The 15053-nt window shown below is 48.6% G+C and overlaps 1 protein-coding gene across 1 annotated transcript; it reads left to right on the top strand.

Moving 5' to 3' along the window:
• The first annotated feature begins 365 nt into the window (after nt 1-365).
• FKBP4 (FKBP prolyl isomerase 4) lies at nt 366-9531 on the top strand. The gene is made up of 10 exons (XM_059683892.1): nt 366-668; nt 2976-3120; nt 3571-3713; nt 4528-4648; nt 4916-5072; nt 6002-6092; nt 6195-6278; nt 6525-6710; nt 7248-7487; nt 8726-9531. Exons 1-10 carry the CDS (start codon nt 564-566, stop codon nt 8828-8830), a joined length of 1377 nt encoding a protein of 458 aa, XP_059539875.1. The 5' UTR covers nt 366-563; the 3' UTR covers nt 8831-9531.
• The last annotated feature ends 5522 nt before the right edge of the window (nt 9532-15053 follow it).

Genomic DNA, 15053 nt, shown 5'->3' with positions numbered 1-15053 from the left:
ACCGCGAGGCGGGCTGCAGAGGTCAGGACGGATCTGGGTGGCAAGCTAGGGACTGAGTGATGTAGGGGCATCGAGAAGGCTCTGGAAGAATCCGGTTCGATCGGGAAGCGGCCGAGGGAGGCCGAGGGAGAGCGTGTGGCTGGGGGAGGGCCGGTCCCCAGAGCCCGAGGGTCCCAGGAGTAGGGGCCGCGGACCCGGGCGCCAGCAGAAGGAAACTGCGCCCACAGCACTGGAACCGGCTCCGCCGCCGCCGTCTCCAGAAACTTCTCCACCCCCACCCGCTTCGTCTCTCGCTCCCGCCCCGGCTCCTGCCAGCCCCTCCCTCCGCGGTGGGGTGGGACCAATCGCTCCAGCGACCGCTCGGTACCCACCTCCTCCCGCTCCCCCGCCGGACTCGCTGCGACCCGCGAGCGCAGGAGGCGGAGGGCTCGCGCCGCGGACCAGATCGCAGGTCGGAGCCCGCGAGCCGGCGCCCGCAGCCCCGTGCAGACAGGCCGGCGGCCGAGAGGGTTTGGCGCGCGCCCAAGACCCAGCTCCCTGAGTAAACGGCGCACGGAGCGGCTATGACCGCCGAGGAGATGAAGGCGGCCGAGAGCGGGGCGCCGTCCGCGCCGCTGCGAATCGAAGGAGTGGACATCAGCCCCAAGCAGGATGAAGGCGTGCTGAAGGTGAGGGCGGGAGGCGCCGGGGAGCCGGGGCCGCCGGGGGCCGCCGAGCCCCCTCGCAGCCGCCCTCCCACCGCGCCTGGAAGCCCCCGGCCGGGCACAGGGGGCACAGGGGGCGGAGGGGAGGGGACGGCCGCCCCTGCAGCCTCTCCCGACAGTCGTTGAGTGGTCGTGCAGCCACCGACTGGTTGCAACGCCTTCCTGGACTGGGCTGCGTAGTTTGGAGTGAGAGGGCGGCCGCGGGCTCGGAAGGGGGTGGCCTAGGTGCGCGGCCCTGCCCTGGCCCATTTTCCGGCCCCCTTGGAAGCCTGTAGTCGGGGCTCAGGCCCCCGGCCCTGCAGCGCCAACTCCGGCGTGCGCGTGCCGCGGGGAGGGGGCGGGGAGAAGCGGGAGGAATGGGGCGCGGCGGTGCACGCGAGCAGAAGCTCGGGGGCCCTGGGCAGCGTGCGCCCGGGGGGCCTCCGCCACGCCGCCCCTCCCTCACCTCATTTCTAGCTCCTTCCCTGCCTGCAGCAGCCGGGAAGGCCTATGGCCGCCTTCGTCGGTGGTGGTGCGAGAACTCGCCTACTAGCGCTAGCAATTAGTTAGCCGGGACTTGAAGCGGGTTACAAGAGTTATTTCCTGACCGAGAGGTTTGTGTGCAACTTAGTGCCCGGGCCTGGCCGCGAGGAAGGTTCTGGCGCCCTCCGCCCTCTCATTAACCCCTTTCTAAAGGTTGGGACTTAGCTAGGTCACCCGCTCAGCCATGCTGTCCCCCTCCCGCAAGCCTCGGGAAAACCAGGGAGCGGTGCATGCCGGGACCTGTAGTTCCCCTCCCACCTCGGATCCCCCGCCTTTCCTGATTTGGGGCTTGGGGTGTGGGGTGTGGTGCCGAGAGGAGGTGCTTTGCTTGGGAGCCTGGTGCAGTGTAACCGCCAACTGCAAATAGCCCGAGTAAAGGGGGAGGTGTCAGGGACTCGGGGAGCAAGGCAACTTGACCTGGGTCAGGACAACCACCGGTGGTTCAGAGCAGGTTCTGCGGAGTCCAGGATAGCGAAATCCTAGCCCGGATCTCATGCCCACCGCCTAACGCCACGTGTGTGTGTGTGTCTGTGTGTGTGTCTGTGTGTGTGCGCGCGTGCTCCTGGACAAACCTCCAGGAGCCCAGCCCCTACCTAGTCCAGAAATGCATTCTAGATCTTGGAGTCTCAAGCTGCTCTCCCAATGGTCATGTGGCTTCCCCTTATCTCTCCAGTGTCCTGGTGATTTCTACAAGGAAGGGTCAGTTCCCCTTTTATCCTCCACTCCTTCCCCTTAACTTTTCTACTCCTTAATCCCTTGTCCATTCTATCTTGGAAATTTTCCTTAAGAGGACAGTGAAAACACCTACCAGTTTGCCCATGGAGGGACCTTTTCTAAATAATAAGGAAGAGAAGCAGAGACTTATAAATTCCTGGGAAATACCCTTAGCCCAGAAATGGAGGACTTAAACCAGCCTACCAGTTTGGAATGCCCATGTTCAGAGTCACAGTTTAGGGCCTGACACCTGTGCTCATCTGTAATCCTATATAATAAAAGGGTAATATGCAAATTGACCGTTCAACAGAACAACCAGTCGCTATGATGCACACTGACCACCAGAGGGCAAATGCTCAATGCAGGAGCTGCCCCCAGCCCGTAGGCCTGATCTGGGCCTGCCGGCCACCCCCTCAGTCCTTTTCTCCAGCCAGCAGGCTCCAATCACCCGATGGCAGCCAGGGAACCAGGAGTGGATGGCGGCGGGGAGTGGGGCCAGTTGCCAGCAGCCTGGGAAGATGGCCCTGATCGCAGGCCAGGCCTAGGGACTGTGCCCATGCACAAATTTTGTGCGCCAGGCCTCTAGTCTGGTATATTCCTTTTTATCTTTTGGACTTTTCATTTCTCATATTTCTCTCCTTATATCCAAATCAGACCCTGATCTGATGGTCACTGGCATTTAGAAAGAATGAGAAAACAGAGCATAAATACTTCTTTGCTGCTGCTATAAATTTTACCAATTTAATCCTCCAACAACTCAGAAAGGGATTATCATCACTACTTTACAAATGAGATTTAGAGAGTTTGAGTGTCTCCAGTTTTTCAAACCAAGTCATATCAAACCTCAAGAAAGATTGGGAGGTCAGTTGGCTTCTAGCCAAGCTTGGTATCAGAATCCTTTGAGGATTGGTCCTTTGAATCTATTTATAAGGAGGCAGAAGACCTTCTCTATGTTCCTGTCAGGGGTGTGCAGGCAGTTTTTTGCCTCTTTCTACCCCCATCTCTGGGGATTCACCTTCTCCCCCTTCCTCCCAGGTCATCAAGCGAGAGGGCATGGGCACAGAGATGCCCATGATTGGGGACCGAGTCTTCGTTCACTACACTGGCTGGCTATTAGACGGTACCAAGTTTGACTCCAGTCTGGACCGCAAAGACAAATTCTCCTTTGACCTGGGAAAAGGTAGGCAAAACCTAGGCTTGGTAGATAGGCTTTGAGGAGGGTGTAAGCTGTTACGAGTGGAAAACATATTTTCAGAAGCTTGAGGAATGGTATATTACAGACTGTTGATTTTGTTGTTATTGTTACTCCTTTTTCTTCCACTGTCCTGTAACTGTATTGATTCCTCTCTCTTTTCCCCTGATCACCTCTGAATACCTCACTTCCTCTTCAGGAGTGAACTGCTCTGTTTCTTAAACTCCTTTGTTCTAGAGTTGAGTGTGTGTTGTTGTCTTTTTGTTTGTTTGTTTTAAGAGGCCTGGGACGACAGCACTGGTTGCAACCAGGTTTTCTACCTTTCTGGTCCCATTTCAAAAGATTGTCCAGCTTCCCCTTGGACATGGTATTCTGAGGCCACTGAGCCCTGAGTCACGTCCCTACCAAGGAGGACCTGTTTGCTCTCTGTACCTACAGGGGAGGTCATCAAGGCTTGGGACATTGCTGTAGCAACCATGAAGGTGGGAGAAGTATGTCGCATCACCTGCAAACCAGACTATGCCTACGGGTTGGCAGGTAGCCCTCCGAAGATCCCTTCCAATGCCACACTTGTGTTTGAGGTAAATGTCCGGCCAGAGAGCAAGGCAAAGAGCCAGCGTTATCTCAGCTCAGGGTCTGGCTGCTCTCCAGTCCTTCCTGCTGCTTAGAGACAATGTAGCCAAACCTGAGGGCCTGGCCTTTAAGGGGAGAAGAGAAATGCACATAGCTTACTGCTACCAGAATGTGGGCTATGATGGAGATTTCAGGTGGGAAGAGGTGGCCACGAATCCCTTTTCAAACTCGAAGCAGGATAATGGGTTGAGACATGTTTATCTCAAAAGCAGTGTCCATAGGAGATGGGGTATAACTTTAACTGAAAGGAGTCTGGAGGTCAGAATCTGCATGCAGTTATAAATGACAGTATAGAATTGGCGCCTAGAGATCAGAGGTGGGGAGAGATGCCTCCCTCCATGGGTCAAGATAGTGAGGGACGTTTTCACTTGACACCATTCAGTCTGAAGGTAGTTGAGCCCTAATGGCCACTAACACTTGGAGAATGTTCAGAAAACTACTGGGAGATGTTGGGTCATTTCTAATGCCTGTCAGATGGGGCATCTCAATTAACCAAGTTAGGATTGTCTGGAACATATCCTTACTATGTGGAGCAGGTAGTAAATAGATTGATCTCCTCAGGTTAATCTCTGCGGCCTGCCTCTACCAAAGTTAACACCTAGAGCAGATCTTGACAACTAAGCAAAAGTGTCCCTTTGTCCACTCCTAGTGTGGCTGACCTAGTCTAGCAGTTACTAGGGACTCTTCTGAATAAAAGTTGTATATCACTGTTGATGAGTTAGTGCTGAAAGGAGTTGTGTCACCTTACATCTTTCCCCACAGGTGGAGTTATTTGAGTTCAAGGGAGAGGACCTGACAGAAGAGGAAGATGGCGGAATCATCCGGAGAATACGGACTCGGGGCGAAGGCTATGCCAAGCCCAATGAGGGTGCTATTGTAGAGGGTGAGACGGTAGTCTGGTTTTAATTTGGTTTCTGATACTTAGTCTCTGGGTGGCTTTGGGCAAGTCACTTCCTTTCTCTGATCCTCTTTTCTTGTCTATAAAATGACAGATTGGACATATCTTCTTAATTATCCCCTCAAGTCTGAGAACACAGCCAGGGCATCTTGGGGGCAAGAAGTGATGCGGTAATAGAGTTAGGCTCATAGCATCCTTCCTCAGTCACCTGCCCACTCACACACCTGGTACATTGCCTCTCTTGCATGCCAGTCGCACTGGAAGGGTACTACAAGGACCAGATTTTTGATCAGCGGGAGCTCCACTTTGAGATCGGCGAGGGTGAGAGTCTGGATCTGCCTTGTGGGCTGGAGAAAGCCATTCAGCACATGGAAAAAGGAGAACATTCCATTGTGCACCTCAAGCCCAGGTGAGGAATGGGCACTTTGTAGAGCAGGTGGGTGAACCAAGGTCAGAGATCTACATGTCCACAGTGAGTCGTATAACTGCCATGTGTATCCTTTCCCCTGCATGTGTTCACTACCCCCACAGCTTCGTTAGTGTTCACGATGCCTCTGGGCACACCAAACATAGGCCATTATGATCTCTTTGCTGTATTTAGGAATGTGGCCACAATTGTCCACATCTCCTTGGATCAGAACGTAATCTTTTCAGTCATGGTTGCTACAGGCTCTCTCTCTTCTTTGTGTGTATGTATATATATATATATTTTTTTTTTTTTTTTAATTGATTTCAGATAGGAAGAGAGTGAGAGATGGAAACATCAATGATGAGAGAGTATCATTGACTGGCAGCCTCCTGCAGCCAGGGGGCCTACTGGGGATCAAGCCCGCAACTCAAGCATGTCCCCTTGACTGGAATCGAACCTGGGACCTTCCAGTCTGCAGTTCAGTGCTCTATCCACTGAGCCTAACCAGCTAGGGCAACTCTCTCTACTGACATCAAGATTTCCATCTCCCATGAATTCCTTCACTCATAAATGACATTTATTGAAACACACCTACTCTGTGCCAGACACAATGCTGGAAATTCCTAGGTATTGAGAGACATTGTTCCTGCCATCTATTGACTCATTTTTCAGTGAGATGCCATTTAAATTCGTAATCATGCCAGTATGTAGTATGAGTTATTCCAAGGGTATGTAAGATACTAAGAGACCAACTGATTGTGTAAAGACGTCAGGGAAGATTTTGCTAAATAGGAAACATTTGAACCAGGTTTCAAGGGATGGGGAGGTACTTCCAGGAAACAGATAATAAAGCCTTTTCTGTGGAGCAGGTTAAATGTTGCTGAGATAACCTAGAGCTTTTTTTGTTTGTTTTGTTTTTGTCCCCACAGCTATGCTTTTGGCAGTGTTGGGAAAGAAAAGTTCCAAATCCCACCAAATGCTGACCTGAAATATGAAATCCAGCTCAAGAGTTTTGAGAAGGTGAGTTTACTCAAGGCCTTCCCTATCCTGGAGTCAGTTCCCACCCTGCAAGTGATTCTCTGGGGTAACTGACAGTTGTGTTTCTTCCTTGGGGGACGGCAGGCCAAGGAGTCCTGGGAGATGAATTCAGAGGAGAAGCTGGAACAAAGCACCATAGTGAAAGAGCGGGGCACTGTGTACTTCAAGGTGAGCCGGCAGCCATGGTCCAGAGGATACCCTTCCCCCGATGGCTGAGGTCATCATCTGGCAGGGAGTAGACAAGTGGCACCTGCAGTCTTCACTGAGTGTATCTGAGCCAGCTGGTCTTGCTGGCGGGGGGGTCATGGGTGGGCAGGACTCTCTTAGGCCCAGAGGCCCACTGGTGTCTGCCAGGTATGACAGCCTAATGCCACTGGACCTGTGCTGTATGCCTGAACCTCCTTCCCATTCTAGGAAGGCAAGTACAAGCAAGCTTTGCTGCAATACAAGAAGATTGTGTCCTGGCTGGAATACGAGTCCAGTTTCTCTGATGAGGAAGCACAAAAGGCACGGGCCCTTCGGCTGGCCTCCCATCTCAACCTGGCCATGTGTCATCTGAAACTACAGGCCTTCACAGCTGCCATTGAAAGCTGTAACAAGGTGAGGCCCCTTTAAAGTAGGCATGGGAGCAACATTCACAGGCAAGGTTGGGGTGAGCTGCCAGCATGTCTGAATCTTGCCCTCAGTGACTAGGGTAGGAGTAAGCAGGGTGGAACATTGGGAGCTCAGAGATTAAGGGCCCAGAGGCAGGAGATAGGAGAAGCAAGTGCCTTGGCTTCAGTGGTGGGAGGCAGTTGACCCAGAGATGGAAGGAAACACTGGATGGTAAGAGCTGCTTAAGTGTTTTGTTCACCCTGGTTCTTAGCTTTTCCCTCTTACATACTTGCTTTATTCTAAAGAGAATGGAAATGTTGTCAGAAGTCCTTCTCCCATCTGAAGACCTCTCTTCCCTCTCTGCCTCTTGGACTAAATGAGGTTCTTTCCTAGACCTTGGTCTTTTCCATTTAATGCTCCAAGACTCATTCTTTCTGGAGTAGAGCCAGCGGTTTCCATTCTCCATCATCCTCTGGAACCCAGTCTTAGCCAGATAAGCTACAGTAGCTGAGGTCTCACTGTTGCCTCCTCCCTCATCATTAGGCCTTGGAGCTGGAGAGCAACAATGAGAAGGGCCTTTTCCGCCGGGGAGAGGCCCACCTGGCAGTGAATGACTTTGACTTGGCACGGGCTGACTTCCAGAAGGTCCTGCAGCTCTACCCCAGCAACAAAGCCGCTAAGGCCCAACTGGCTGTCTGCCATCAGCGGATCCGCAAGCAGCTTGCACGGGAGAAGAAGCTCTATGCCAATATGTTTGAGAGGCTCGCTGAGGAAGAGAACAAGGTGAGGATCAGGACAGACACAGGGACGAATAATGTCTCTATCTGCCCATCTCATTTCCTCGTCCCTCTGCCCAACCCAGCTGTTGTGGGCTCTTTGTGATTGTCTGTGCCAGTTCTGGCAACCAGAAGTGGCCCTCATCCCTGGAGCAATAGTGTGGGTGTTCCTCAGTGAAAGCCCCTGCTGTCGGGGCCAGCATTCCTCATTGGTCAGGGCTGGAAACCCACTTGCAAGCCTTAGAGGTCAGGAGTTGGTTGCTGAGTGTGCTTTCCAACATAAGTTCTCTCTGCCTTTTTAAAACACAGGTTTTAAACATCTATTTTAAAATAGTAATACATTTACATTGTTCAAATTGTACAAAAGAATGTGTAGTAAAAAGCCTCCCACCATCCAAAAGCAACTGATATTACCAGTTCTTGTATCGTTCCAGTATGTTGAATACATGTACAACCAGATACATTTATGTTTTCTCCCTTTTTCCTAATAAAAAATAACATGCTCTATTTTCTGTACTATACTTTATCATCATACCTGAATACTTACTTTACATCTACAGCCAAAAGAGCTTTCACATTCTTCCTTATGCTTATATAGTATACCATTGCATAGATACATCATATCTCACTTACCCCACTCCCTGTCTCTAGTCTTCGATGTTCTAGACCAGCATTGTCCTGTAGAAATATGCAGCCATAAATAATTTTTAAATTTTCCATTAGCTATGTTAAAAAGAAACAGGTGAAATTAATTTTAATACTATTTAGTTGACCCAATTTATCTAAATATTAAACATGTTTAAAAATTGCATTTATATATTTTCAAACTAAGTCATCAAAATCCAATATGTATGTTAGACTTAAAACACATCAATTTGAACTAGCCAATTTAAAGTGCTCAGTAGCCACATGTAGTAGCTACCATGGTGGACAAGTACAGACTAAACAGTATTGCAGTGAATGATTTTATAAATTCATAGTTTTGTGCAGGTGTATCTTTAGGACATATCTAGAAAGGGAATTGTTTTGATGTAATTCTGCTAGAAGTTAACGTATATGTGTTTTTACTTAGGGAATGAGTATTTGTGGGTACAGACTATATACATGGTGACAGGGTGCTAGGTGTGTGGCACCAGACCAGATGAGTGCAGGCAGGCAAGAGTTGAGGACATGAAATAAAAGTCAGCCTTCTCATCAGGTGACTAGCTAAATGAGAGCTGGAATTCATCCTCTTTCTTTTTGCAGGCCAAGGCAGCAATAGCTGCAGGAGACCGTCACACTGATGCAGAGATGAAGGACGAGCCAAAGGATGTGGCAGGGAGCCAACCTCAGGTGGAGACGGAAGCATAGCCTCTCCCAGCCCTATTCCTGCAGCTGCCTGCTTCCCCTGCTCCCTTCTCTGCTCCACCCTGTTTGTTTTGTAAAAACTGAAGAAATTTGAGTGAATTAGACCTTTATTTTTCTATCTGGTTGGATGATGGCTTTGGGGAAAGGGGGAAAGGAGGAATAGACTGGGGGGTTGAGGTGGGGTATCATTTTAGGTGTTTTCATCCCCTCTTCCCCTCCTCCTTCTCCCATTACATATGAATGGATGTCCACACACACATCAGAATGTTAATTTATTTTGCTTCTTTTTGCTATGCCTGTTTTTCAAATGGTAGAAGGATGTTAGTAGGGATGTGGGGTTGGATGTGAAATCAGGGTGGAGAGGATACCTCCTTGGGCAGCCATTTTCCTCCCCCTTTCCTCCTCCCTGTCCATTTCCAAACATGTAAACTCCATGTGGGTGCTAGGGGCATGGGAAAAACCACTGTTGTGCCCATTACTTCTCCATTCCCTTCCTCACCCAGATGGTGTGGTTGATGATGTCTTCTGGTGTCATGGTGACCACCCCCTGTATCCCCTTCCAGTATTTTCCTCTCCAACCTATTTCTCTTCTCAACCAGGTTGTGTCCCCATCCCCACCCCCCTCAGCCTCTTCTCTGCACGTTGCTGAAGGTCCAGGCTCACCTCAAGTTCTACACTTGAGCAATAAAGTGGAAACAATAAAACCTGGGTGTCAGGCAGTCCTTTTTGTTTTGGCCTCAGAGGGTGGGCTACATTATGGCGGTAAAATTGACAGAGTTGCCCTAACCAGTTTGGCTCAGTGCATAGAGCATCAGCCTGGGGACTGAAAGGTCCCAGGTTCGATTCCAGTCAAGGGCATGTACCTTGGTTGCAGGCACATCCCCAGTAGGAGATGTACAGCAGGCAGCTGATTGATGTTTCTCTCTCATCGATGTTTCTAACTCTCTATCCCTCTCCCTTCCTCTCTGTAAAAAATAAATAAAAATTAAAAAAAAAATTTTACAGAGTCACCCGTCACATCCCCAGTCCTGCTTGAAATGCAGCACCTGATAGAGCAGCTGTAGTTGAGCAGGTACAACACTGCCATGCAGGGCCTCCTGGGTACTGTATAGGCTCCAACCAGGGCCTGTGCTGAGACCTTGCCATAGGTTTCCAGCCCCCCCCTCCCCCCTGCCCCAAGCAGACTGGCAGTTTTGCCAACTCTGGTTGTCTTCCCCAAACACTGAGGAAGAAGGAAATATGAACTTTAAAATACAGGGACCACTTGTGTTTATTTTGAAGTTAGATTTAGCTATTTCCACCTAACTAACGTAGAAAGCACAAGCTTCCTTGGTTTCTTAAGGGAAAATCCTGAAGTCATACCTATCAGACACCTTTTACACAATTAAGAGGGAAGAACAGTCCTCAAGCCAGGGAACACAGGCGCTCGGGCCTGTTTCCCAGCTTTCCTGTGCCTAACAGGAAAAAACGTTTGACCCTTCACTCATATAGCATGGGGCCCCGGAGAAGCCAGGGGCACAAGGCAGTTATGCTGACCTGGCTGCAGGCCAAAGCCTACATCTATGCCCCTATCCTCTCCTGTGCAGGCTGCTGAGTAATTCCTACACAGTGACAGAGCTAGTCTCCCTACCCACAGGCCTGTACAGTTCCTTCCAGAATGTTCTTCATACTTTTACTATTGAAGGTGAACTTATGTGTGAAAAGTTTCACCTAGTCATACAGTATGGCTGGTGCTGGAGCCAGAATTAAAATTTGGGTGTTTTAGTTTCCTAGTATCACCACTTTCCCTCTTACTAGATTCATGTCATAGTCCTAGGGCCTGGAGTTTGTGTCTCAGTCTTTTTGGTATTTCAAGATTAGACATGGCCCTCCCTGCAGCCAACAATAGGTAACCCTAGTTAACATGATGTAAACCTAGAACTGAGCCAAGAGCCTCATGTGAATTAATCTTAATCCCTGCAACCATCCTACAAAGGAGGTATTACCCTTTTTTTTTTTTTTTATAGATTTGAGAGGAAAAAACATTGACTTATTCTACTTATGTATTCATTGGTTGATTACATGCCCTGATGGGGGATTGAACCCACAATCTTGGCTTATTGGGATGATACCCTAACCAACTGAGCTACCTGGCCAGGGCAGTATCACCCCATTTTACAAGTGAGGAAACCAAGCCTTGGAAGTTAATGAAAGATCTGCCTGGAATATAAGATCTCTTGAACAAATCCGAAGTCAGCCATGAGGTTTCTGTGACCTTGGACAAGAGGAGCCTATTTCCTCAACTGCAAATGTAGTGAGTGGCTCTGGGCCTCACCCATAGGAAGAACTTTAAAGGTCCTGTTTCTTACCTGGGCATCCTAGGCAGACAGAACTTGATAGGAACCTTCTGACTACTCTTGGAGGAAGAAATGGACAAAGAATCTCCCTAGAAATGTTTTCCTTTTAATGCCTCCCTTCCCATAGCAGGTTTCTATTGAAACTATTGTTTGGCTGTTTTGTAAAGAATATGCCACTCACACAACTGTATCCATGTCATCTAACCAGGAAGATGTACTGGTTAGGCAGTTCTGGGGAGTAAGCCAAAACCCATGCTGATAGAGTGCTTGTCTGAAACAAGACGGGCTATAGATGGTACCAGTGGAGAATGACCAACCATCCCACTAGCAAGAACAAGGACGCTCCCTGGAGAGCCAGGGATCTGTCCACATGGATCTGCAGTGGGTAGTCCTGTGTTCCACTGACTGTGAATTTAATACTAAATGCACTTAAAGTAATTGACACAAGGTGGGGAGAGGCATGGAATGGAAAGACTTGATTCATGAAATATTTCTCTGGAGACTCATCTTTCCTCCCTTTCTAACTTTATTTGGCTCTCTTGACAAAAGCCAAAAGGCATGATATCCAAGTTGTGATCATAATGACATGACCTTCATGGCAAAAACAGAACAAACAGAAATAGGCACCCACCAGGCACAGAAAGGTCAAGAACAAGTGATGAGGAAGATAAAACTAAGGCATGTAGAGCTGGGTCAGAATATGATTTAAGAGAACTGATCAAGCAAGGGCACTTGGTAACAGAAGCAGGGTGATCCTCATCTGTGTTGTGCTGGATAATTTACTTATTTTTTTACAATTTCATTCAAAGGGCTGGAAAAAGAGAAGACAATTTAGAAACAGTAGTGAAAAGAAACATAATTTAAACTAGTTAACTTTACATTTAAAGGTAAGTATTTTAAAACCGGCTTGTTTTTTCACACTTTAAAACCTTACATGAAGTTTAGTGTTTGAGCTAGGATGAGAGAAGAATAGAGATGTGGTAGGGCAACATGAGGTAGCATGCAATGCCTCCATAAATGAGATCATGTACACCTGTGTAACCCAGAGCCTTTGCGTGAACCTGGCCAATCCCACAGTACACCAAGAGAAACAGAAACTTCAGGGTATCTGTAACCCCAGTATTTGTCTACACCAGGGGTGGGGAACCTTTTTTATGCCAAGGGTCATTTGGATATTTATATCATTCGAGGGCCATACAAAAATTATCATCTTAAAAATTAGTCTGCCAAAACCGGTTTGGCTCAGTGGACAGAGCGTCAGCCTGCGGACTGAGAGGTCCCGGGTTCGATTCCGGTCAAGGGCATGTACCTGGGTTGCGGGCACATCCCCGGTGGGGGATGTGCAAGAGGCAGCTGATCGATGTTTCTCTCTCATCAATGTTTCTAACTCTCTCTGTCTCTCTCCCTTCCTCTCTGTGAAAAATCAATAAAATATATTAAAAAAAAAATTAGTCTGGCCTGGCCGGCATGGCTCAGTGGTTGAGCATTGACCTATGAACCAGGAGGTCACGATTCAATTCCCAGTAAGGGCATACATCCAGGTTATGTGCTCAAACCCCAGTGTGGGGTGTGCAGAAAGCAGCCGATCAGTAATTCTCTCTCATCATGGATGTTTCTCTCTTTCCCTCTCCTTTTCCCTCTGAAATCAATAAAAAATATTTTTAAAATATTAGCCAGCTATATTTGGTCAAACATTTAATTAACTCACTCCTAATGCCTTGCCAGGGTCAGACCAAATGATTTCTTGGGCCTTATAAGGCCTGCTGGCCTGACATTCTCCACCCCTGGCTAAACTGTCTCCTGTTTGCTGTCCTGACATGCTGTTCCTTGTTCTCATCTTATCTGGCCATCAGATCCATTGGAACCTCTAGAACAAAATGTGCCGTCCCTCTCCTGTGTCCCCAGGGACCAAGGTCTTGCCCTCCAGCACCTTCTCTAGGTTCACAAAGCAGAACAAGCCCTGGTCCAACATGCCCAGATGAAGTAGATATCCTCACTTTCCCAGTATTGATTCCTGAAAAAACAATGTGTAAATCAGCCTGGGCCAGCAGACCTAAGCCTTAAAATGCATAGAGCACCTGCAGAATTTAATAAATAATACTTTGACCCTGGCCAGTTTGGCTCAGTGGATAGAGTATCCGCCTGTGGACTGAAGGGTCGCAGGTTCAATTCTGGTCAAGGGCACATGACCAGGTTGCAGGCTTGATCCCCAGTAGGGGGTGTGCAGGAGGCAGCCAATCAATGATTCTCTTTCATCATTGATGTTTCTATCTCTCCCTCTCCCTTCCTCTCTGAAATCAATAAAAATACATATTAAATAAATAAATAAATAATACTTTAGTGCCTTAATTGATGAGGCACCCCAAAGAAAGATTGGACTTGATCCAACATGAAAAGTTTCCTTAAGAAGCCAGTCATGATTGTGATGTTCCATTTATACTACAGAGTGGAGCCACTGAGGAAGGGAGACAAGAGTTTTATGATGGGGGCACACAGGGCAGGGCAGGTCCAGAATCTCAGTAACCCTAACTTGTACCCTGAGGACTTTCCTAGGAACTATGACATAAATGATAGAAAGGATGTAGTGTTTTGGATCAAACAATTCTGGTTTGAGTTCCACCTTTACCATTTTCTGCCTTGTTACTTAATCTTACTGAATCTGTTTTTCTCATCCAAAATAATCCTATATAATAAAAGGCTAATATGGAAATCGACTGAACAGCAGAACAACCAGTCGCTATGACGCGCACTGACCACCAGGGTGCAGATGCTCAACACAGGAGCTGCCCCATGGTGGTCAGTGCGTTCCCACAGGGGGAGTGCCACTCAGCAGGAGCCCTGAGCCAGGCTCACAGCTGGTGAGCACAGCAGCAGTGGCGGGAGCCTCTTCCACCTCTGCGGCAGCGCTAAAGATATCCGACTGCTGTCAGGGGGAGCAGGCCTAAGTTGTCAGTCAGACATCCCCTGAGGTCTCCTGGACCACAAGAGGGCACAGGCTGGGCTGAGGGACCCAACCCCACCTTTACCCCCCCCACCCCCGCACAAATTTCGTGCACCAGGCCTCTAGTCCTATATAACAAAAGCGTAGTATGCAGATTGTCCCTCATCAGGGAGTTCAACCAGGGGGCAGGGCCAGCCAGGGGAAGGAAGGGAGGCCCCAGCCGGGGGTGGTGGTGGCAGGTGGCTGGGGGAAGGGAGGGAGTACCCGGCTGACAGCTGGCAGCCACTAGAGACACTACCAGTGCACAAATTTTGTGCACTGGACCTCTAGTGGAATAATAATAAAGCTCACGTTTTTGTTGTGCTAATTATGAAACAATATGTGAAATGTGCTTTGCATCAAGTGGTTTTCAAACTATTGATCACAAAGCACACACACTGTTTTTTGTGGGGGGTTTTTTTTACCTTAGCCGGTATATACACATATAAATATATACACTTGAAACAAAGGATTCACTAAAACAATACTTATGTCACTAGATATTTTCCATTCTATTCTATTCGCGTTTTTAAATGCTGGTTCAATTGACCATATAGTTTTCACAACTCCTAACGGGCAACTTCTTAAAAAACACTGCTGGAGCCAAAACCGGTTTGGCTCAGTGGATGGAGCGTCGGCCTGCGGACTGAGGGGTCCCGGGTTCGATTCCGGTCAAGGGCATGTGCCTGGGTTGCGGGCACATCTCCGGTGGGAGATGTGCAGGAGGCGGCTGATCGATGTTTCTCTCTCATCGATGTTTCTAGCTCTCTGTCTCTCTCCCTTCCTCTCTGTAAAAAATCAATAAAATATATTTAAAAAAAAAAAAAAAAAAAAAAACACTGCTGGAAACTATAAAATTGGCAGTTATTACGATTATTATGATTCTCAGGGATGATCTGATGACTGGGAC

This window comes from Myotis daubentonii, chromosome 2 (assembly GCF_963259705.1).
Source record: "Myotis daubentonii chromosome 2, mMyoDau2.1, whole genome shotgun sequence".
Taxonomy (NCBI): Eukaryota; Metazoa; Chordata; class Mammalia; order Chiroptera; family Vespertilionidae; genus Myotis; species Myotis daubentonii.
Note: the sequence above shows the minus strand (reverse complement) of the source record. Positions and strands in the feature narration are given on the sequence as shown.